Below are 24,014 nucleotides of genomic sequence, written 5' to 3' on the forward strand. Positions count from 1 at the left end.
ATCTTTTTTTTTGTTCTTTGGTATCTTTGATATCACTGATATCCTTTTAACTTTTCTTTTTTTTTTTTTTTAAGATTATTTATTTATTTATTTATTTATTTGACGGACAGAGATCACAAGCAGGCAGAGAGGCAGGCAGGGAGAGAGGAGGAAGCAGGCTCCCTGCTGAGCAGAGAGCCCGATGCGGGGCTCGATCCCAGGACCCTGAGATCATGACCTGAGCCGAAGGCAGTGGCTTAACCCACTGAGCCACCTAGGCGCCCCTTAACTTTTCTTTTTATGGACTTTTCTTCTGATCCATTTCTGACCGCCCATCATACTGGCCAACAGCTGAGTTTTTATTAACCAGGGTCTGAGTAGATCCAAAATTACAGAACAACTACTGCCAATTAAGCAGCCTTTTTCATTTATCCATCTCGATGGCATGTGTGTATGCATTTGAAAAAAATAGATCTGCCATTATTTATTCACTGGAAAGATGACGCTTGGTGCTCGGAAGGAATCAGACGCCTCTGAAAGTCATGTTTTGTGAGACAGTGTATGAGACTCTCCAGTGACATTTTCTCCATGAGGTCCCCCCACTCAGCCTGTTTTAACTTGCCCTATTGTAGTGACTAGCAGGTGGCTCCTTTTTACTTCCTTCAGAGCACTTCTCTCTCTCTGGTGTTACTTGTGTACATACTTACCTACTGGTCTCAGCCCTTGTGCCCCTGCACTAGAACAGAAGCTCCATGAGGTCAAGGACCGGCTGTGTCTTATTCATGGTTACCTCCTCAGCAGGAGCACAGTCGTGGACATCGAGGAGGTTCTCAGTAAATATTTGGGGACCATTGTTTGTCAAAGTCTTGAACACAGGGCTTGGCATTGAGTTTATGCCTCTCATCGTTGTCATCATTGCAGCCTGGGGTCCCAGGGACCATACTGGGCACCACGGACACACACAATAAGTATTTATTTTAAAGAAAAACAAAAAATGCCTGACAAGATTATCTGCTAACTGGACCCAGAGTGGGTCCCTTCTTTAGACATCACAGCGTCCGAGGGTAGTATAAAGGCGGTAAGGCCTCAGGGGTCAGGCACTGGTACTGGGCAAGATCACATGATCCGTGGCCAGCGTGGTGGTTCCTGATTCCCACCTGTCCTTTCTCTTCATCCTGTGTGTCTCCCTCTCCTCTGTCCCCCCCCCCAGCCCCATCTCCCCACAGGCTGCCCTTGCAAATGACTGGGGGTCCCTTCTGTGCAGGGCAGATGCCAGCTCCCCTTAGGACTCCTGCTTTTCCTTGCTGTCTCCAGATCTTTTCTACAGGAAAGTATGCTGGCAGAGGAAAGTTATTTGCTACCTAGAGCTCCCTCTGCTGATCCTGGAACGGCAGCCTGTGTCAGAACACAGCTGGGTGTCTGGCAGGACAGGGCACCTACCTATGTCTGTGCTTGGATCAGAGGCTGTTTCCTTCTCTTGGGTGGAGTCGGGGGAGGCGGGGTACAGGTGATGCGTGTCTGTGGCCTCATGTGCTTGGGTGGGGGGCGGGGCTGGGTGTGTGGCTTCCGGCATCCTGGCTCCTCTGACCTCCACCTGCCCAGGAATCATGGTGCTTGCATGTGCTTGTCTGAGAGAACCAGAGGTTCCTAGCGATGCGATGGTGTTCTGTGCGTGACCCTCCCACTGACACTGCGAATCAGGGAGCCCATGTTTCTGCCTTCTGTTTGATGCTGAAGTGAAACCGAGGGGGAGGTTTTACATTTTTTTAAGAGGAAAGTCAGGGTCAGAACAGAGCCTGCGTAAAAACAGGCTCTAAGAAACCAAAAAGAAACAGACACATTACGATGAAGGCAGGTTGAGATTTAAAAAAAAAAATAACAACAACAATCCACATATTTGACTACATGTGACTCTTTGGCTGAAGTTTATTTAAATTCAGAAGAAGGCATGTCAGGCCCTACCTCTCTGGTACCTTCTGTCAGGAGTACTTTTAGAGAAGGGGAGAGCCTTTCCCTACAGACCAGCCTGCTGCCACAGCCAGGCCAACCTTCCATCAGTACTGACACTGGCCGGTGCCAACAGTTAGTATGAAATATATGGCACTTTGTTTCATACCGTACCCTGATCCCATGCCCCACGGCAGCCTTAGGATGTAAACATTATTTCTCTTTGCCTTTTACAGATTGGAGAACTGAGGTTCAGTAATGTTAAGCAACTGCCAAAAATCACACAACTAAAAAGTGCCAAGATGGTGATGGGTTCTGCCAACTTGTAAGCTCCGATACACGAGCGGGTGTTCATTCTATGCCCGAGGTTTACTCCATGTCCTGCACTATGCAGAGTGCCAGAGACAGAAAAGATCCTTGCTCTTGGGCATACTGGGAGTGTTTTATCAAATTGGAGGGCTAGATGTAATGCTGCTTCCTCCAGGCAGCCTTCCCTAACTACCTTTTTTTCCCCCTTGGGGCACTCATCATTGACACTGCCCTACTGTTATTGATGAAATGAACAATACCTTTTATGACTTATTTACTGCATTCCAGTCTCTATAGAAAAACCCTTTACATGGTTTATCTCATTTAATCCTTTTAAGAAATCTGTGAGGAAGGCCCTCTTATCATCCCCCCATTTTACAGATGAGGAAACTGAGGCATAAGGAACTTAACTGAGGCGGAAAACCTCAGATAAAAAGCAGCGGAGCTGGACATCTGTCTGATAGCTCCTTCAGGGTGAAGACCCTTCTTCCCTGATTTCCCCCCCAGCTCCAAGCTTCGTCCTGAGCACACCCAAGAGCTCAGAACTCCTTGCTGACTGATCTTCTCTCCCCTCATTTGAAAGTGATGATCAAACAAGATTTGGGGGTGGGGATGTGGAGGGAATCCCACACATCATTGGAACTTCCTTAGAGCTCTGGCTTTCAGTTAATGTGAGAGTAGGAGCCATATTTAAAAAGAAAAAATCCTTAGGGAATCTTCTTCATATCTATTTTTCTCTTGCCCAGCATGGTTCCTGGCGCATAATAGGGTCCAATACATCTGTGTTGAATGACTGAATGAGCTTTAAAAATTCTAAAAGGACTTGCCGCTGTTGCCACAGCCGCTGCCGCTCGCATACTTCCGCCCTGTCTTCTGCATCAGGCTCTGTGCAGATGCTTGAGGTGCTGTCGGTCTGTCTCAGGGCAGGAGGAATAATCTTGGCGACCCCAGGAGCTTGCCTTCCTGCCCTTCTATCTCAGGTGATTTTTCATCCTGAAAACCTCACATAAGCTGTTTATGGCATCCATAACCTGCCCAGAGCTTTTAAACCTCTTTCTCGCATGGCTTTTTATGAGTTGAGATAAACAAACAACTCTCTCTCTCTCTCTCTGTGTGTGTCTCTCTCCAGGGACTTGGGGGCCTGGATCCTTAACCTTACCCTTTCAGCCAGTGGCTCCAAGGGAGCTGAACCAGAGCATGGGCCTCAGAGGACCATGGTTAAACGTGTCACGTGCAGGAAGCAGATAACATCATTGTTGCTTAGAGGAAGAAAAATGCAGCAGAGGCCTTGAAGCAAAAAAATGGGCTGGAGGGCGTGGATGCCGAGAGTCCCCAGGGCAGCCTCTGCTGGGATTGGGAAGCTCTGTTTAGACCCCGAGGAAGGGTTCTGGGGACACGACATGATGAGCTTGGGGACCATCTCATCCAGTCCATCATTTGGCCTTAAAAGAAACCAGAGTCCTTGGAGGGGAGCGCCTTGCCCAAGGTCATGTAGCATCAAAGTGGCCCTATGGACTAGATAATGGTGCCTGCCTCCCCTGTACCTATTCTTTTCTTCCCATAAGACCCTGATCCCTGTAGAACATCCAGGTGGTTACAGGAACACTGGCTGCTCCCCAGAGCCATCGGTGATATATGGAACCTTGGCCAGGCTCGCAGAGAGTAGAGATGGAAAGAAAAGGAATTCAAAGTCATAGTCCTGAGTTGCTGGATAAAACCTCACCTGATGTCTTTACTCTGAAATATTCAGTTATATGAACCAGTAAACTCTATTTTTAAGACAGTTAGAATAGAGGTTTAATTCCTTACAACCAATATATTCTCTAGTGATAAACAGATGACAGAAAGCCAAAGAAGCCTCTGTTCTTCTGTTTCACTTATGGTTGGGTGGGCTGAGCCCAAAGGGACTGCCCCTATGTCTGTTCAGATGTCTGACAAGACTGGAGATACCCTGAATGCTGAGTCTAGTCCTCAGTGTAGAATCCCCTAGCTGTAGAACCCCCCCACTAGCTGGCAGTTTATACCCTCAGTTCAGGGAAGTGGGTTGGCTTGTGATGTGAGTCCAGAAAGCATTTTCTAGGTGGCCTCTACCACCTAGCACTCTGTGCACATCTCTAAAGTGACACTGACCCCATGCTCTTCAGTGCCCAGCATCTGCATCTGGATCCCCCTTTTGACCCCAAGCTTGTTGAAGGGGAGACTGAGCCTTACTCACCTTTGGGTCCCTGCACGTGGCCCTGGTGTGACACCAGTTTGATGTGTGTGGATTCTTGATGAGTGGGTGAAACCATCTTTCCCCTCTCTGCCTCTTCTCTGCTAGATCCTGTTTATTCCTCCACTTTCTTCTCTTTCAAAATGAGGATGAGGTTTATAGGCACAGCAGACAAGATGCAAGCTCCCCTCAGTCCCTGATTTACAAGCTGCGGGTTTGATCTGCTATTGTATTCTCCTATGCTAAGGCCTGTCTGGGAGACACCCCCCCCCCCCCCCCCCCGCCCCGGCCGTCCACTCTCCGTGTGTCGGGGTAGTTGGGTGAGAGGACGAGGGAGAGAGACTGGAAAGACTGAGTCAGAGTAGGCTGGGGATGAAACTTGAGTCCATTGGGATGGTCAGTCTGAACTCTCTTTGACAGAAAGGAAGCTCAAGCCCAGGGAGGAGTCCTCCTGGCTCAAGGTCACTGGGGCAGTTCAGCCCAGATAGGAGAGAACTCCACTTTTCAAGGCAAGACCCATTCCCCCAGGAGCTGAACCCTGTACGGAAGGGAAGGCAGGCTTTAGGTTGGATTGGAGGAAACACCTAGAGGACGGCTCAGGGACCAGACTCTGGACCTGGAAGCCACTAAGGTTGAGAAACTCCACTGAGTCCCCCTTAGCAACTAAAGCACTTGCTTGCCAACTGGGTTTGGAGTCTCTTGGCTTGTTCGTCCTTAGGGACCAGAGAAGTGACTCAGGGAAGCACTTAGGACATAGTTGGCTCTAGAGGGTGGGGTGTGACTCAGGAGTCACTCACAGAGAGTCATTCATAGCCTCCTCCCTGCCTCTTCAAGCCAGGGATCCAGGGACCCGCTGCGTAAGACCCGGCCGTGGTTCCGACACTCCTGATAACGTTTCTCACGTCTCCACCTGCCCGGCACTCTTTGTGCCCGTGGAATATACCTGGTCTGCAAACTCCGGGGCGGGGAGCCCGCTCCGCTCAGCTGCCTCGTGTTGGCTTCCCACACGGAAGGCAGGATCTCAGGACCCCCAGATCCTCCTGACCTCCCCTTGATTCTGAGCGCGTCCACCCTCACCCAGAGCTCCCCTGCTTTTCTGCCCTCGCCCCTTTTCTCCGCCGTGGAAACTGCCCCCCTCTCCCCCACCCCACTCCTATTCTTGCCATGGGGGGTGTGCGTCCTCTCCGCTCGCCCCCACCCCCTTCCTTTCCCTCCTCCTTTTTCCTCCCTCGCTCCGCCCCCAGGCCCCGCCCCTCGCCGCCCCGGCCCGCGTTCCGCACCCCCCACCCTACCTCCCCGCCAGCCCCCGGCCAGCCACCACCCCCTCCCCCGGCGGAGGGCTGTGGGGGAGGAGAGCCCCGCGGGCCAGGCCCCCGCCCGCCCTGCGCGCCCCTTCCCCGAGCGCGCGCGCCCCGCGGCCCCCTCCGCGGCCTCCTGCTCCCCGCCTCCCCGCCTTCCCCTCCTCCTGGTGACGTCCGGGTCCCTGCCCGTCTGAAAACTCCGCGCCGCGGCGGTGGAGGCGGCGGCGGCGGCGGCGGCGGAGGAGGAGGAGGAGCAGCGGCGAGCCGAGGCGGCGGCGGCGGCCCGAGCGCGAGCCCGAGCGGCAGCCGGCGGCCGCGGGAGCCGCGGGGAGCGCGGGGGCGGCCCGGAGCGCCCGGGGTCCCCGCGCCCCGCTCGCCCGCCGCGCTCCGAAGATGGTGGCGGCGCCGTGCGCCCGGAGGCTGGCCCGGCGCTCGCACTCGGCGCTGCTCGCGGCGCTCACGGTGCTGCTGCTGCAGACGCTGGTCGTGTGGAATTTCAGCAGCCTCGACTCTGGGGCCGGGGAGCGCCGCGGGGGCGCAGCGGCCGGCGGCGTGGAGCAACCGCCCCCGGCCCCGCGCCGGGAGCGCCGGGACCTGCCCGCCGGGCCGGCTGCAGCCCGAGGCGGCGGCGGCGGCGGCGGCGGCGGAGGAGGAGGACGGGGGGCCCCGGCGCGGGCGCGGGGAGGCGGCCCCGGAGAACCCCGGGCGCAGCAGCCGGCCAGCCGGGGGGCACTGCCCGCGCGGGCGCTGGTAAGATGCCCTTTCGGCTCGCGTCCCAGAGGGAGGGAGGGAGGGTGAGAAGGAGGCAGCCCCGACCCCAAGCTGCCTCTCCCCTCAGCCTTTGAACTCTGGGCATCAGACTGGGACTCCCCAAGCCTGCCAGCTCCCCATCTCTTTCCCTGGAAGCCGGGGCGGGGTCCCTGCCGAGGCTCAGGGGGCCGTTTGGGCTGCCCCATCCCGAGTCTTTGGACTGCCCCCTTGGGGTCTGGGGAAGTTATCTCCAGAGGAGGCGCTTTGGGGGTTACCGGAGCCTGGCTGGGTTCCTGTTCCCCGTCAGTCTTGCTGGGCGCCCCGACTTGCACTAGGCATGTGGGTGTTGGTGCCTCGCTCACTGTCTGAGTGCTTGGATCCTGCCCGGGATCCTCAGCCACTGCTCATGGGTGGTGCTCACAGCATCTTTCTGGTTTTTGCTGAGCTGAGTGCAGACAACTCAGTGCCCTGCTTGCTGTCTTTTCCTGGTCTGAGACACGGTCTAAGATCGGTGTCCCAAATCCCCAGCCGGCTCCCTGAATCAGGATTCAGTCTTGGGCGCCTGGTCTTACTTTAGATCTCCTGTCTGCCATGTCTGGCTGTCTGCTACTCCTATCTCTACCTTCTCCGTCTCTAACCTTGTCCTCTCCTGGTGCCCTCCCTGACTTTCCTCACCAAGCTGTCCAGTGTCAGGGCATGGCCCCTTCTCCTAGATGGCTGTCTGTGGCTCTCTGTCTTGTGCGTAGCCGATTAATGTCACCAGCTGTGTCTCTGACCACATCATCACGACTTCGGCTCTTTCTGGGTTTTCTTTGCTTTCCTGGGGTGTGAACAGTCTGAGCTCTGAAACTGGTTTTTCCATAGACCTTCCGGGGCCACCTGGGTGTCCTCCTATCCTGTCCCCAACTTCTCTAGTGATGTCTTTTACACCTTCTCTGGGTTGCCTTGCTGAGCCCACTGAGCTAGGACACACAGGACAGGAGGTCAGAGTCCTCAACTCTGGGACTGGCTCTCTGTGCCCTGTGGGTGTGCGTGTCTGTCTTCAGGAATAACAATGTGCAGTGTGTCTGTCTTTATCTTCCTTATGCCATTTGCCTACAGGGGTTCTTCTAGCCCCTGGGGGACATCAGATGTCAGGGGTTAGTTTCAGAATCCTTTGGCACTGAATGCATGTCTGTGTCGTTTGTCGCTCTGGGAGCCCTCGCTGAAGATTACCTTCAGACACAGCGTGCTGCTTTCTGTTCTGTTAAACTTGTTTGGAATCAATGGTGACCCTCTTTGCCAGAGTGCGGCTCTTTGTGCCCCAGGAGGTGACGTGATGGCATTTCACGTTGCTGGTTGTCTGCGTGAGTAGCAGGTGGACATCTTTCCCTTGTTTGTGGGGAGGGGAGTGGAGGGAGATTCCTGATGGAGAACCAGAACATTCCCAATGTCCTGTGGCCTTGTAGTTCCAGAGAAGGGTACTCCCAGACACTGCCTTTGAACTCCTGGGCTGAACTGTAATGTGTTTGGGGAGAAATGCAGTTCGATGTTGGTTCTGGATTTGGAGCCCTACTGGGAGGTGCAGTGCCGGGGTGGGGGTCAGCACATGCACTGCTGGCCCAGAGTGGGAAAATGTGGGCTGAAGATGGCGGCATGGGGCTTCCTATACCCTTTGCATCTGGGAATCAGACAGGCACCGGGAGGTGTATCTTGGGTGCAAAGACCACCTGTTGAAATAAATGGCAAGAGGGAAGGAGGCCTGGATTTCTTCCTGGGTCCTTGTCGTTTTGAGTTCTCCATCCGTACTGTCTGTGTGCGCTCACTTCAGTATCCTATTCTCGCACCTCCCAGCCCAGCCGCAGAGAGGTTTGCAGTTGGGAAGGTAGGTGGGAGCGTGTCGTTTCCTTTTTTTATTCCTGTTGGCATACCCGTTCCAGCAGCAGAGTGGCACTGCTTTTTGAAACTCTGCTTTCATCTGTGGGCTTAATTACTGTCCCCCGCCCTGGGTCTCCCCAGGTGTCAATTTCTTCACCTTCGGTTATAGACATAGATTTTTAAATTTTATTTTATTTTATTTTTTGATTCTCCTCCCTTCTCTGAGGGTGTCTGCCGCGCTGTTGTGAACTGTTCTGTCCCTTGGATTTGTATTTTATTTGATCTGCTTGTCTGTCTCCTCTTTTCCCTGCCCCATTTCTACCCCCATGCACTGCTAGATCCTGAAATCACAGCGCAGACATGCTGGAGGGATCCGGGGGTCTGTCCTCTAGCCGGGCCCACCCAGCCCCTGCCCTTCCATGGAGCTCAAGGAGACCAGAAGGGGGCAGGCTGTTCCCAAAGTCCGACAACACGCCTGAGCTTGGGCTGCGGGGCTGGGAGAGGACCAGACCTTTTCGAAAGCCACTCAGGCCCTTGCAACACGTGGGCTGTCGGGGCCTGAGCTGCTAGCACGATGCCTTGGAGGATAGATTCAGAAGTGGGACGGTAAAAAAAAAAAAAAAAAATCCCTGTGATTTTCCAGATGGCTTTCTCAGAGAGCTGGTGAGACACATGCTTGGGACATGATGCTTCATCTCTGTGCTCTCTTGAGGCTGGGGTGGGGTGGGGTGGGGTGGGGTGGAGTGGGGTGGGGCAGGTGCAATTCGTGCAGGCAAAACGAGTCTGTGGCCCCATTGGTGCTGCTGGGGGTGCTGGTGGGTGTGTCCCAAAGAGTGTCCGGCAGGCACTGTGTCCAGAGCGTTTTCTAAGCAAGACCTTGCTGCTTCCTTGTGCCCACTGTCCCAGAGTCTCTTCACCTGCTGCCTTTTTTGTCTGGGGAGTGGTGCCCCAGTAGAGGGACCTGATTGTATTTCTGGTGCATTTTAAAGAGCCAAGAAGAAACATGCAGTTTCTCAAGCAGAGTCAGAGACAGCATGAGGATAGTGACGAGAGGGGCATATCTATCAAAGATTTGCAAGCTCCTGTTTCCCTCTCCGCCTCTTCCAAAGCTCTTAAATATTAGAATTATTGGGTGGATTGGAGCAGAGGTGTGGCTGAGACACCGAGTCCTTCACTGGGTCTCCTGTAAGCTGTGGCTTTGACTGTCATCTCAGAATTCAAGAAACAGATGGGCTCACTTCTAAAGGGAGGAAACACACTGGGGAGAGTGTCAAAAAGATCACTTCTAGGTTCTGGAGGGATTGGGGACAAATGAAAGAGAGCCGTGTGTGTTCACATAACGGACGTTTATTTTCTTTCCCTTCGCCTCCTGTGATCCTCTCGGAGTCCCGTTTTTTCCTTGCGCCCTTAGATAATTTGCTATCCAGTAAGTTTCATTCAAGGAGCGAAATTCTTCATCGCCCTTCCATGCGCGTGCATCCTTAACGGCGAGTGGGGTTTCTGTATCGTCTGACCCCGTGGAACTGTTGATTTTTTTTGGCAGAAGTTCCTCATACTTCACATTACTCAGATAACTCAGGACTTTTTCAGACGTTGGCAGTGACTTTGAAAAATTAGTTCACTGTATCCAGATCACCTCTGGTTCTAACGGCCCGAGAGGTGTGGCTTCTCAGAGAGACCAGAGAGAACAGAGGGTATTTTATTGATGGCTGGATTTTCTTTTTTTCACACTCTCAATGGGGTTTTATTTTGCTTGAGCAATACATTACACTTTGTATACAGAAATATGCATCATTGAACAATATTTATCTTACTGCAAATGTTGCCATCTGCTTAATCATATACTGGAAAATGCTAAATAGAACAGATAAATAAAAGTAGAAATTATTAGACACATAGGTGCATATATGTAATTGTATATGTGTACTTTGCCTTCCTTCCATCTCGCCACACTCTAGATATTCTCTCTCGTTTATCAATTCTTTTTCTTTTTAATCTTCTCCAAGTTTATGTGACAAAATACTTGGTGTTTTGCAAATAAGAAGCCAAGGCATTAGTCCCTGTTTGCTGGGGATTGTCCAACTTTGATCCATGGTCTTAATGGGAAGGGAAATTTGGTGTTTTGAACTGAGGCATCTGACATTGCACATGTGTGCACACGTGTGTGTATGTTTCCCCAGAAAACAACATATCCTTAAGAATATCTCTGTGGGGGTGCCTGGGTGGCTCAGTCAGTTAAGCGTCTGCCTTCAGCTCAGGTCATGGTCCCAGCATCCTGGGATTGAGCCCTTCATCGGGGATCCCCTGCTCAGCGGGGAGTCTGCTTCTCCTTCTCCCTCTGCCTGCCATTCTGCCTACTTTTTCTCTCTCTCTCTGTCAAATAAATACAAGCTTAAAGAAAAAAAAAAGAAGAATATCTCTGTAGTCAGGAGCTGTCCTCTCACGCAGACTGTTTATGATCCGTGGGGCCATAAATTTGTATGCAGAAAGACAAATCCATGGTGCCACCATCATCAGACTGCACAGTGTGTGTGGTGTAATGGCTGACCTTCTCTCTGTCTTTTGGTGAGCACTGCCCTGAGTCTTGTCCCTTAGGAGAATGCTCCCCATTTTCTTTGCATTTCTCCCATTTCTGTGGACCCTGGTCTCCATCTGTCAGTACCAAGAAGAAAAGATCTCGGGCAAAACTAAAAGTCAAACATAAACTCAACCCCAGCAAAACCTGAGTTCGAAGGAAAAGGCATGGGAGCAGGAGGAAAAAGTCCTGGGAAATGGGAGCCAGGCCCCAGTTCCCAGGAAAGAGACCATTAAGTGTCTTTGCGTCTGACACAGCTGGGTTCAAGTCGGGCTCTGCTCTTGGCCATCTCCATGACCTTGGGCAAATCCTTCTGCTCTGCTCCTCTGACTATCCGAGCTACCGCCAAGGGTCATGTGAGGATGAGATGTATTAATACATGTGAACTGCTTGGGGCCTGGCATACGAACACGCCGCAGTGTGAGCTGTTGTTCTTGCAAAGAAAATCTTAGTATGTTTGAAAGTAAGCAATTTTTTGCAATTATTCATTTTCCCATGGAAAGTTGGCTTTGTGTGAAAGCCAAGGCAGGCGAGTGAATCCAACGCCCGGGAGTGAGCTCGCCTTGGAGCAGGCTGGAATGTGGTCGAGGGAGGAGCACTGGTACTTACTGAGTGCCAGCTGTATGCCAAGCCTCCTTTAGATGTTTCGCACACATTATCTTATTAAGATGCTCCCGTGCACACACACACGCAAAAGAAAACGAAACGAAACGAAAAACCCGGGACAGAAGGAGATTGCTCTCCAACTTACACAGAAGTTAAACTAAGGACGCCTGGCCAGAAATTGTGGGTCTTTTGAGTGCTGGTTGTGCGGCAGGAAAAATGAGGACTTGGCAGTTATTACCTTCACCGTCTCAGTGAATCTCCCGGGCTGTGTGGGCTAGGACTGTGGCTGTACCCCTCTCACAGCTGCCGAAACAGGCTCAGAGAGGCAAAGCGGCTTGCTCCCTGAGAGTGCAGTCGGGGGCAGGGGGGAGAGCCGCAGAGCAGGGCAACAAAGTGAGGTCCGCCTTCGTCCAGTGCACCTATGGGTTTCTGAGCGCCGTGTCTGCGCCGTTCTTTGAAAAACCCCAGATGCAGCCACGTGATTCCTGGAAGTCTTCATCCCACTTCTCTCAGTTCTGACTGCAGATTTCCAAAAATGTGCCGACCCTAGGAAAAGGAGCAGATAGGCCGTTTTTGTGGAATCGGACCCCTACATAATGACACAGACAGGGAGTAATAGTACCAGTAATGAGTCTCCATGTGGCAGCTATAACGTGCTGGGCACCATTTGAAGCCCCCACCCCCCCTTATGCATTAACCCCTTTATTCCTTTAGCGAATGTGTATTCTAGTCATCCCGGTTCTTACTATAACCAGGCCCCGTCCTGGGTGTTTTACAAGCGAGAACTCATTTAAACCTCACGCGATGGAGGAAACTGAGGCAGAGGGAGGAGCTTAATCGACTTTCCCAGGGTTCACCTTATAATGGCAGAGCCAGGATTTGAACCCAGACAGTCCAGGCTCTTACCCGCTCTGCTCTCCACCTCCCTCTTATAAGCATCTTTCCAGGGTCCCTAACCTCAGAACTGCAGAACTCATTTAAGGAGGCGCGTAGGTAGTTGATTTGGTCAGGAAGCCCAGTCCTGAGCCCAGGATGTTATGGTCCTGGAGCGGAAGGTATCACTTGATGGCAAATGTGCAGCATACGTATGAGGGTTGCACTTGACCTGCCGTGCTGACGGGAGGAAGGAGTTTTGAATTCAGCTCTCTCCAGCCAGGAGAGGAAGGAAGGAGGGTGCTCTGCAAGGCTCCTGGGCCAGTGGAAACAACCTTTCATTCGTTCCCAGTGGGCTTCCTGCTTCTCCACCCGCTCGGTTCAGCTGCTCTGTGGTTCTCTCTGGAGGAGCCCCTGAGGAGCCTGCCAAGAGCCCGGGGAGGGCAGGGATGTATCTGAGAACACGCAGGCTGATTGTCTCGTGGGCACTTCCTTCCGCCTGCAACAGAAACTACCCGTTTGCCCGCAGATACTCATCAGGTTGTGTCCCTGTGGTTAGGGTTGCCCCCTCCCCCACTGAAGCAGTGTGTTGAAGAGAGAGCAGCAGGGAGGGGGGGACGGTGTCACCTTAACCAGCTCCGCACTGTCCTGAGCAGGGAACCTGGCATTGTCAGTGTCAGGGCCTAGGAGCTCAGACCCCCAGCCAGGTGGGGAGGAGGAGGCACTGAAGAGCATTGCTTGAGTCAATTCTGAAGGAGGATCTGCCCCTCTAGGGCCCTCTCTGCGGACAGGGAAATGAGTTTGTTCCACCTCTGGCCTGGTTTGTCCCAGCCCAGCTGACGCTGGCTTATCTGGGTATCTAATCCAGGCTAATGTGTCTGTGGGTGCTAATGACTAGCATTTCTCCTCCTAGCGAATCCTTTCCTGTAATCCTTGGCCCTGAGCAACATTGATTAAGCCCAAAGGAGTCAAGCTCATGGGGTGGAGAGATGGCTCCAGCTGTCCCGTACTCACGGGGTGCAGACATTATAACCGTGATGCTAACCGTGGGGAGGGGGAACAGGATTTCTCTGTGTTGGAAGTTTGCCTTCTACCAGATGCCACGGGAGGGCATGATTTTAGGAATTCTTACAACATACTGTACGTTAAAGGTGATCTCTGTTTTACTGATGACAAATAATAAAAACTAAGGCAAGAAGTTGCATAAGTGTTGACCAGCTGAAAGTAGTCAGTTACAGGGATTGAAGGCTGGTGGTGATTCCCCGGACCGTGTTCCTAGTCTCTGTCCAATTCAGTAAGTCCCTTGTCCCGCCCTCCCTCCCCTCCCATCTGTTCATTCATAAGTGCACATGCGCGTACGTCCATCCGTCTATCCATGCATCTATCCACCCACCCATGCGTGCGTCCATCCGTATGTCTGTCCATCCACATATGTCCGTCCATCCATCCATCTACCCATCCTCCGCTCCAGCAGTGAGGGCATGCCAGCACCACTACTGCCTTCATGAACAGGACAGATGTGCTCCCTGCTCTCAGGAGAACCAGCCCAGCAGGTGAAGGGTGGAGCTGTTGCTGATTTTATTTGTTTTTTTTTTTTTTTTTAAGATTTTATTTATTTATTTATTTGACAGAGAGAGAGATCACAAGTAGGCAGAGAAGCAGGCAGAGAGAGAGAGAGAGGGAAGCAGGCTCCCTGCTGAGCAGAGAGCCCGACGTGGGGCTCGACCCCAGGACTCCGGGATCATGACCCGAGCCGAAGGCAGAGGCTTTAACCCACTGAGCCACCCAGGCGCCCCTGTTGCTGATTTTATAAAGAGGTTCCAATTCACTGCCAGTCTCGCTTCGCCAGAGTGGCCTCTTGGACACAAGAGGAAGGTGTCCTCTGGACAGGTTGGGGGCCAGGAATGTATGATTCAGGGGCCTGGAAGTCCTCCAGTCTCCCACCACCCCCCAAACTACTAGACATGAGGTCTAGACTGCTCCACTCACGGGGCTCAAGCTCTTTTTACAGCCTAATAGGGAGCCTGGAGATGAGCAGCAAGCTGCCTGAGGTTCGCAAGGGGAGCAGAGCCTGGAAGCCGGTCATGTGATGGGTAGGGGCAGGGTGGAGGTGGGGCGGGGCCAGGGCTCTGACATCTGGAGTTCACCGCCCAGCTCCACCCTTCATACCTGTGTGACCCGGGTGTATTACTTCTCCTCTGAGGGGCTCAGTTTCCTCGTCTGATCGTGGGTGCCAGAAAGGCACCAAGCTGGAAGGGCCTGGTGATGAGGCCCAGCTCTGGCCCACGATGGGGGCTTCTGTTTTCCTTTCTGATGCAGCCTCATCATGACAGATGTTTGCAAGAGAGGCCCTCAGATTCATGGCCGGTGGGAAGGTTTGGTTTGGCCCACACAGTAGGTTCAAACAAAAAGGCACTGAACCTTCAGGATTAAGATATGCTGTGCCGCGAAGGGGATTATGGGCATGCCTCTAAAAAGTCACAAGATCTGACAGCACTGGGCCCCCATTCTTGCTTTTCAACTGGCCCAGTGGGGGAGGGGCTGTCCCTAAGACCCTCCAGATTCCTGAGCACACCCTGCCCCCCCAAAAAACACACACCTGGATCTTTTCTTTACCCTGTGATACCTAACTGGCCCCTTTGGACTGCTGAATTTGCAGCCTCTGTTTGGAAGATCTCCGTGTTCACTGTGATGAGCTAAAAATAAGTGTCTGTGGTCACCTTTCAATTATCCCCATGTGGTTTATTCACAGCACTTATTAACCTCGACTGCTTCTGCTTCCCCTGGGCACGATGGAGGTTTCCTTCCCTCCCTCGCTGCTGCTGTGTACCCAGAAGGTTTAGATCCTCACAAGGAGCAGGCCCTTGTGAAGGCAGTGTCCTCAACAAAAACAGACCCATGTGTTCTACGGTTTGGTTAATGGTTTCCCCTTTGGTGGGAACGCAGCGAACATGCTGTTTTGAATTGTCTGCCTCCCACTTCATGTGCTCCCTCCAACCTCTGACCCCAGTAACACAGGTCGGGATGGAGAGATTTGCCAGAGAGCTGGTCGCGGCAGGTGGAAGGGTGGAACATTCTGGAACACCATGGCTTGGCTTCTAGCACCGTTGGGGACACACACACCATCACTTTCATCTTTTTGTGCCCAGTGGGTGAATATTTTCAAAAACTGTAATACTGTATAGTTCTTTAAATGTATATTAGGGAAAATCTACAAATATGACTATTCGGTCGGAACGAAAACTTGGGACTCTTATCGCTTAGCCTGTGCATAAAGTGGCATTTAAGGGAGACAAGTTGGAAAAACATAATGAGTATGCCTGAGTAACAGTACCAAACCCTAATTCTAATCCTAATCCTGGTCTCGGTTTAGATGGTGAATGCCTCCCAGGGGGGTGCTGGAATGACCAATGTTCGGGAAACGTTGGGTTCCCCAGTTTGAACATACTCTGCTCCTTTGATCAACAGTGGTGCCATTTTGTTCTGATGTTTGAGTGGAGAAGATTTCAGTGAGACATTAGGAAGAACCGTGCTCTGGGTCTGTCTGAGTGGAAGTCACTGTTACCAGCCCTCTCTGACGGTCTCAGCCGCTCTCTGCATCACTCCTACAGTGATGGGGCTTCTCCGGATCGTCTTCTGGGTTTGGGTCTGGACCCTTCATGTGCATCTCTTAGATTCATGCTGAGCGTTCGCTTCACGTTGGCTGTGTCTGCGAGTCCCCCATGTGTTGCACCTGGAATTAACCGTGATGAATGAGTACCCGGATGGACCCGTAATGACTCTGTTAACTTAACCCCGAATCAAGACTCTCATGCTCAGAACCGGGGTAACAAACCGCACTGCAACCTGAATAGCAATTCAAAAGGGCAGTGGAGACAGCTAATCATTTTATAACGAGCAAGGAGACAAGCAATAAAAACAGAGCCCAAGGACAGCATGATAATTTCGCAGAGTCTTAGCACTCAACCGGGCTCACGTTAATAAAATAAACAAATGTTTTTGGTAGTGGAGAGCTAATGTATACATTATTTAAGGATAGTATTAAAACCAGATTAGACGGATCAAGGAATCCAGGGGTTACCTCATTAAGCATCCTCTCTTTGGGGATGTGGGAAAGTTGTTCTCTTTCTGTTCTTCTTCTTTCCTTGTTAAATGGGGCTTTATTAATTAGAGATGTAATGGGAAATCTTTTTTTTTTCCCCCAGACTAGTGGCTGTTTTCTGTTTATTTTTTAATGTAGGACCATGCTTTGCAGATGTTCTCTTTGAAATAAAAGCCTATTCATTGTCTCTCTTTCTCTCTCTCTTTTATCCCCAGCTCAGAAGGGGCAGCTGTTATAAAAGACACAAACAGAGAACCCCATTTGCTTGTCATCAGGCGGTTACAAAGATTCCATTCCTGATGTAAAATACTCTCATTACCTGTTTTTTCCCTTCACCCTATTCAGGAATGGTTTCAGAATTGTTACATCTGATTCCCTCTTGTTTAGGAGAGGAGGTGATGACAGTGACCAGGGTAGAGGAGGTGACGCAGAGGTGGGATTCACAGAAAACGGCCGGGTTCACAAGTGGGCATGGCCCGGATCAACTCTTGTTTGGTCCGGGGGTTCACTGCTATTTTGGCTTTCTTTTAAGGGTGAAAAAAGTCATGTTGAGCCAACAAACTCTCCATCAGAGAGAGAGCAGGCAGTACGAACCCCCAACAAAAGTGGACATGAGAAAGTACCGGGGGGGCAAACCTGGCTCCCTGTGGGCAGGGTCTGCGCTGCAGCTGGAGGAATGGCAGCTCCGAGTTTGCATCCTCCTCCTCCTTTTGTTAAAAAAGTTTAAATCACTGGCCAACATCTACACATGTGTGATTTCAAGTAAAAAGCTAGTTTGGAGTTCGTATTTAAAAAAATTTGAAATTCTGGGGGTGCCTGGGTGGCTCAGTCAGTTTTAGTATCTGACTCATGATTTCAGCTTAGGTCGTATCAGGGTCGTGAGCTCGAGTCCCAGGTCGGACTCTGTGCTAAGTGTGGAGCTTGCTTGAGATTCTCTCTTTTTCCTTCTCCCTCTGCCCCTTTCCTCTCTCTCTCTCTCTAAAGAAAAAGAATGTGAAACTCTGGTCTTCATTACCAAAGAAGCACATATTTGGGGGAGGGAAGTAGGGGCTGTCCTTCTGCCTAGGGCCCCACTTCCCGGTTCACCCTGGAGCCCGCCCCCCCGGCTTGGTTATTTGTGTGTGAGGATCCGAGTATTCAGCTCTCAAGATAACGAGGAGGAGGATGGTGAGAGTCCGTGCTATTATGTGTTAAATGCTCGCTGGGCGCCAGCCACTGTGTTCAGCAGCACCTCCTGGGTTCTCCCGCTGAATCACCGACAGCAGCTTCCGGACTTGATCCCCCTTCACAGACGGGGGACCCTGATCACAGAGCAGCAGAATTGCAGCCTGGGCGTCCCCTGCCGTGCGTGCGTGCGTGCGTGCGTGCGTGCGTGCGTGCGCGCGCGCGTCACGGAATGTTTCCCCAGAGCCCTTGCGGCTGGGAATTCTTGCGAGTGGCGTTGCGGGAGAGTTGGCACTGGTTGTCCGCCCATTGCCTGGATGGAAGCATCAAGACCCGGCAGTGGCTGGTGGGTCACTCCTTGTCAGCCCCGCCAGGGTAAGTGCGAAACGTGACTGTTTTACGGAGGTCGGGCCCTGCCGAGCTGGGCATCCGGCCGCGGTGGTAGTCCCGTCACCGAAGTTCCCGCCGTCCTGACTGGAGGAGCCGGACAGGGGTGGCGCCCTCCACCTTCCACCGCTAGTCTTGGAGTGGTGAGGGAGCATCTACAGGGTAATATTTTGATATGTTGCTGATTTGTATTAAAATATTAATTACAGCGATAATTACAAGCGCGGGTTTCAGTGAGACTCAGCTGCCGACTGTAAGAACAAATAATTAACCGCCTCTTCCCTCAGAATCAAACGGAAGCCAGACCTGGCCTTCCTCCTTTCTGTGGGTCCAGCACGGGCTTTGCTGCAGGTTGCAGGCCCCTTGGGTTGCCAGATGCTGTTTCTGTTAACGGGATTGATGGCCTATTTCCCTGTGAGGAGGAGCAGGGAGTCAGGTGAATGGTGTGTTTCCCCACAAATGCCCCGGGGAACACCTTGACCGGAGTCTGAGGTCGGTGCCATCCCTTGAACCGTGGAATGACCTCCCTCCAGAAGCAAATGTGGTAACACCTAGAAGGGTGGAGACTCAGATCTGCCCCTAATTAAATACTCTGGCGTCAGCTGATGTTTGGCCATCGTGAGGAACTCTTGGCCAATTTAACAGGACGGCCGTGATGGCCGTGGTTCTCTTTACATTTCTGTTCCTGGAGCGCATCGAGTGGGCCTGCCTTGACTTTAACAACTCTCGAAGTTTATCTTGAAATAGAACATGACTACCCAAAAGTTCCCAAACCAGAAATTTCAGAGCTCCACCAGTAGCCATGCTCCTGTGACCAGGACCCAGGTCCAGAGCACAGAGCCTGAGAGCTCGCTGCCGGTCCACGCCCTGCCAAGGTCCTTCCCCTCCCCACTTCCAGTTCCCACAACTCCAGAGGCAGCCCTGATGCTGACTTCTGACCCTGTAGGTTACTTTTGCTTCTTTTGAAAAACAGAATCACACGATCTGGGCAACTTGATCCCTGGTCTGTTTTGCTTAGCATTATGTGAGATGAGATTATGTGAGATTATATCAGATGTTGGCCAACTGCAGCCCTCGGGCCAGGTCCGGGTTGCCAGTTTCCACGTGGCCTGTGGGTAAAAATGGATTTCACATTTTTAAGTGGCTGGCGGTGGGGGGGGGGGTCAAAAGACGAATAACACTTAATGGCATGGGAAAACTATATGAAATCGAAATTTCAGGGTCCATAAATAAAACTTTATAGGAGCATAGCCGTGTCCAATTCATTTGCATACTGGCCGTGTCTTGCTTTTTGCTCTGTAATGGTCGAGTTGAGTAGTCTGGACAATGACCATGTGGCCCACAAAGCCCAAGATCTTTACTATCTGGCCCTTAACAGAAACATTTTGCTGACCCTGTGTCCATATCATGTCGCATGTTTGTAATTGTTCATTCACGTGGCCGTGTCATAGTGCATTCTGGAATATAGACACTTTACATTTGTGTTGTGTTTATGGGACTTTGGGAGATTCCCAGTTTGGGGCAGGGCGATGCCATGAGCATTTTTGTGCAGGTCCTTTGCTAAACAAATAGTTTTGGTAAACATTTCTGTTAGGTCTGTACCTAGGAGAAACTGGTTTAAGTACTTTTTTGCGGGGGGGCAGTTTTGTTTTGAACAGGTTGATTTTGACAAAGGTATTTTCATTTGGAAGTCTTACTTTTCCTGCCTGGTGGGACTTGCATGTGCTGAAACTCTGGACCCACGCTTACTTTCCAAAGAAGTAATTAGTTTTGCAAAACAGAGGGTCAGTAGAACCACAGTTCATTGCAGGTGTGCTGTTCTTCCAGCTCAGAACCTTCAAGGATGTTGGGAACTTGCCTGACATTCACTGCTTCGGCTTGCTTTTGGGAATGGTGCCATCATTTCATTTCTTATGCTGAAGCCATATTGTCCAAATGACTCTTATCTTCATGCAGCAAAACAGGTCTGGCAGAATTAGGCGAGTTTTTCTCCATGTCACTCTCCCTGCTTTGATTGACTTCTGTTTATCTCTTCGCTGCTCTGGTTTCCTTGCTGGGAAGCAGATGACTGCAGCTTTACGTCCCCAATCAGATCTCAAGCCTCCAGGAGCATGTGTCATTTCTCATTGAAACACTGTGCTGAGGTGCCCCTTTCGGGACGGCTGATGTTGCACGTAGGCCACGGCCTTGGAGCTGAGACTCCCCCTGAGGAGCTGCCTTCCTGTGCCCACCTCCCCCGTCCTCCCTCCCCTCCACCATCCCCCCACTTCAGTACTGTTGAGCAGCATGCATCCTTCCTCCATTAGCTCCTGCGTGCTCTGCTCGGCCTTCCACTAGGCACTGCCGCACTTCTGTAGGCAAAAGCTTCTCCCAGGGTTGGGAGGAGAGTGACGGGATTCCCTGGGATCTACCCATCTTGCAGGTTTGCTTGGCACTGCCTGAAAAATGACTTAATAGTCTTGTTGGGGCTTGTCGGAAGAGCCCAGTCAGCTTCCTTCTCTAGCCGGCCCACTCTCCCCCAGGAGTAAAGTCCCGCTTGTCTTATGAGCCCGTTTACTGCTTATGCCCTGTGCAATGAACACGCTTCAGAAGGTCACCAGAGGAGACTGTCAGCTGCTGTTTTAATAATCCTTTGAGGACAAAGCTGGATTCCATGGCAAAGGGGTGAGCGGCATTGAAACCTGGTCTTAGCTGTAATTTAATCTTACATCTGGCTCAGTCTCTGGCAGGCTCAGATTTAGTCTTTAAAATGGGGCATGATTCCTGGCTGTGGAATTCCTACATTGGAGCAACTTAATCCTAAATTCTGGCACTTCTGGGTCTCCCACCAAGTTAATGGTTTGCTTACCTTCTTCTTCAGAGATGGGTGTGTGTGTGTGTGTGTGTGTGTGTCCATGTTTATTTTAGGGGATGGCCTTTTCTTTTTTTTCTTTTTTTTTTTTTTAAAGATTTTATTTATTCATTTGACAGACAGAGATCACAAGTAGGCAGAGAGGCAGGCAGAGAGAGAGAGGAGGAAGCAGGCTCCCTGCTGAGCAGAGAGCCCAATGCGGGGCTCGATCCCAAGACCCTAAGATCATGACCTGAGCTGAAGGCAGAGGCTTTAAACCACTGAGCCACCCAGGTGCCCCTGGCCTTTTCTTTTTAAAGACTGTTGCCTAGATGTGCTAAGGTACCCTAATTAAGCTTCATAATTAATTTGTCTCTAAAGAAATACAATAGATTTCAAAAGTAGAAATATTTCAGGCCTCATTCATAGAATAATAAGATGTATGTAAAATTAGCCTCTCAAAGGCAGAATCACTTAGACATTAAAACAAACAAACCTCTTCTAAATAGCTCATTAATCAGAGAAGAAGCCACACCTAGAATTTCTGATCTTAGGGTTGTCAATGAAAATGAGAATACTTCATATCGAAACCTATGGGATGAGGGTAACATTGGGCCCAGAGGAAAATTTATAGCCTCTTTTCTTTTTTGAGAGTGAGAGAGAGAGAGAGAGAGAGAGTAAGCTGGGGTGGGAGGGTGGGGAGAGGCGGAGGGGGATAGAGAGAGAGAGAGAGAGAGAATGTTTAGCTGGCTCATGCGCAGTGGAGAGCTCCATGAGGGCCCAGTCCCATGACCCTGAGATCATGACCAGAGCCAAAATACAGAGTCAGGCGCAGAACTGACTGAGCCACCCAGGCACCCCAAAACACTTAAGCTTTTGACATTAAACATGAAAACTTGAAATGATTAACACAAGAGTCCAGTTTTTATTTTTTAACTCACTGAGAAGAAACTGAAAGAAAGTAGGAAAAGGCCATAGATGAAAATAAAAACAGACATTGATGGAACATGACGTAACGTAAGCGTGGAGGCGTTGCGCCAAGAGGTCCTCTAATGACGCACCAGCACAAGGTGTTAGGTCTGGTTCCTCCTGCGGTTGGATTCAGTGAACGGGTGGCAGTTTCTTCAGTCTCCATGGTTGCTCAGTGCTTCTGTGGAGGCTGGTTGAGCGAAGGCAGCTGTGGGGAGGCGTCCTTGCAGTTTCATGGTATCTGGGCAGGTGGATGAGATAGTCTCTCTTGAGGCAAAGGAAACCTTGCATCCTTTTTTCCCACTGACCTCCTTCCTTGTGAATAATAAGGCTGCCAGGTCATCTTGTTCTGCAGAATCCGCTGACTCTTCTGCCGGTTCCCAGCGAGCTCTGCCCCCAGATGTGATATCTGCCCGGGGTCTTGTAAAGCCAGTCGTCTTGTCCTGGAGTTACCTGCTGGGGGTGGGAGGGGACTGGAGAGCGGTCCCTGGGCAGATGCGCAAGAAGCACGGATCTCACTAAGCATGGAGCTGGCTGCTCTCCGGCAGAAAGCGGACGCCAGCCTGGTTAGCTGGGGGTTGACTTCAGTGCCCTCCCAGCAGCGTCCATGGGCCATCCCCCAGTGGGGATGTATGTTAGAACCGACATGAGTACGTAGCTGTACAGATTTCCCCAGGGCATTCAGCCCTACTTACTTATTCAACACGTGTTTCCGAGGGCCTGTCGTGTGGCAGGCACTGTGCTAGGAACAGTGAGTAAAATGGGGTCCCTGCCTACCTTTAGCTTGTGTCTTGGTTGCGGGGACCACGAGTGATGGAGAAGGGGTCATTAGGGCAGTCTTTGCCAAGGAGGTGGCATTTAAGATGAGACAGCTAGAAGATGGTCAGGCATGGATGCGGGGGAGGGAGAGGGGCACAGAGTGTGACCTCCTCAAGCAGGAGCAGCCGCTTCAGCCGGGAAGAGCCTGGAGCAGCGTCTGCAGTAGCTTCTGGTCACCGTCATGCACTTTCTCACCAAGGTTCCCTGCGGCTCTGTGGATGCATTGTCCCCGTTTCCCTAAAACCTAATAACGTGGACTGGCTTCGACATGCTGTGATTTGGAGGCGGAAAGCAACAAAGGTGACTGTCAATAGTATGAAACCGTTCTGTCTCCAGTGGTCTTTCCAGAGCTCTTCCGCTGTGGTGGGGCCCCCACTTCCCAGAGAAAACACACCTACCATTGCGGGCGGGGGTGCTTTTCCAAGGGCCCCCTGCCCCTCAGCATGAGGTGCCCTTTCCCTCCCTTTGCCTCTGGATCAGGACGCGCCTTTCCTGGGTCCCATTCTTTGATAGCGGCATCCTTCACCCGCCCCAGCTGGGTGGCATCGGCATACAGAGATGGCTGAGGGAAGGGACTGCTGGCCCCAGGCCGCGGTGGAAATGGTGTCTATACTGGCTGCGCAGTGCTGGGATCACTTACATGCTTTCCAAAGCAGATCTAGACTTCCAGGAGCCGGGACCGCTGGGCACCAGTCCCTGTCTCGCTTTGTGTGGCCTTGGGCGGCCTGTCAGGGCCTCTCTCCCCCATCTTTAAAACGGACTAAGGGATTTTTAGGGGGCCTCTTATGATCCTCAGTTTTAGGTCTTTTGTGGTCTTTGGTGGCCAGGTTACACACACCTTTCCTTCTCCCAGCTGTGACCCACACCACACAGAGGTGGCTTCTGGGAGCCTTCCGCACCTTCTCCATGTGCAGGTGGCTGTTCTGGTGTGGTTGTGTGCAGAAAAGGTCCTTATTCCCCGCTGGAACTCACCCCCTTCTGCTTGATGATAAACTCTGGCCTCTCCGGACCTTATTGATGTTCCCCACCAAACGTCATGGTGGTTGTCTGGCCTGCTGACTCCCAGTGCTGGAACAGTGAATGGCACGTAGTAGTTGCTCAGTTGATGTTTTCATTTCCTTTGGAAATCACATGAGAGACCAGATGATGAGATGCTCTAAAAGCCAGAGCTAGGGAGCTCTGCTTTAAAATGAGATTTTAAGAGCCAGAGGCCAAAGATTTCTCTAAAACTGGCTGCATGGTTTCTTCTTAGCTCCCCCACCACACTGACAGCACCTCAGGGTTCACTGTGTATTGTTGGTACCTGATCCAGAGGCCTATGGATGAGGACACTG

At 51.6% G+C, this 24,014-nt stretch overlaps 1 protein-coding gene across 1 annotated transcript in view; it reads left to right on the forward strand.

Moving 5' to 3' along the window:
- The first annotated feature begins 6,028 nt into the window (after positions 1 to 6,028).
- XYLT1 (xylosyltransferase 1) overlaps positions 6,029 to 24,014 on the forward strand; it is a 304,182-nt gene continuing 286,196 nt past the window's right edge. Inside the window, 1 exon segment of the mRNA XM_047713155.1 lies at positions 6,029 to 6,498. Within this exon segment, the coding sequence (XP_047569111.1) occupies positions 6,142 to 6,498 (357 nt within the window). The 5' untranslated portion in view covers positions 6,029 to 6,141.

Source organism: Lutra lutra, chromosome 18, assembly GCF_902655055.1.
Source record: "Lutra lutra chromosome 18, mLutLut1.2, whole genome shotgun sequence".
Classification (NCBI taxonomy): Eukaryota; Metazoa; Chordata; class Mammalia; order Carnivora; family Mustelidae; genus Lutra; species Lutra lutra.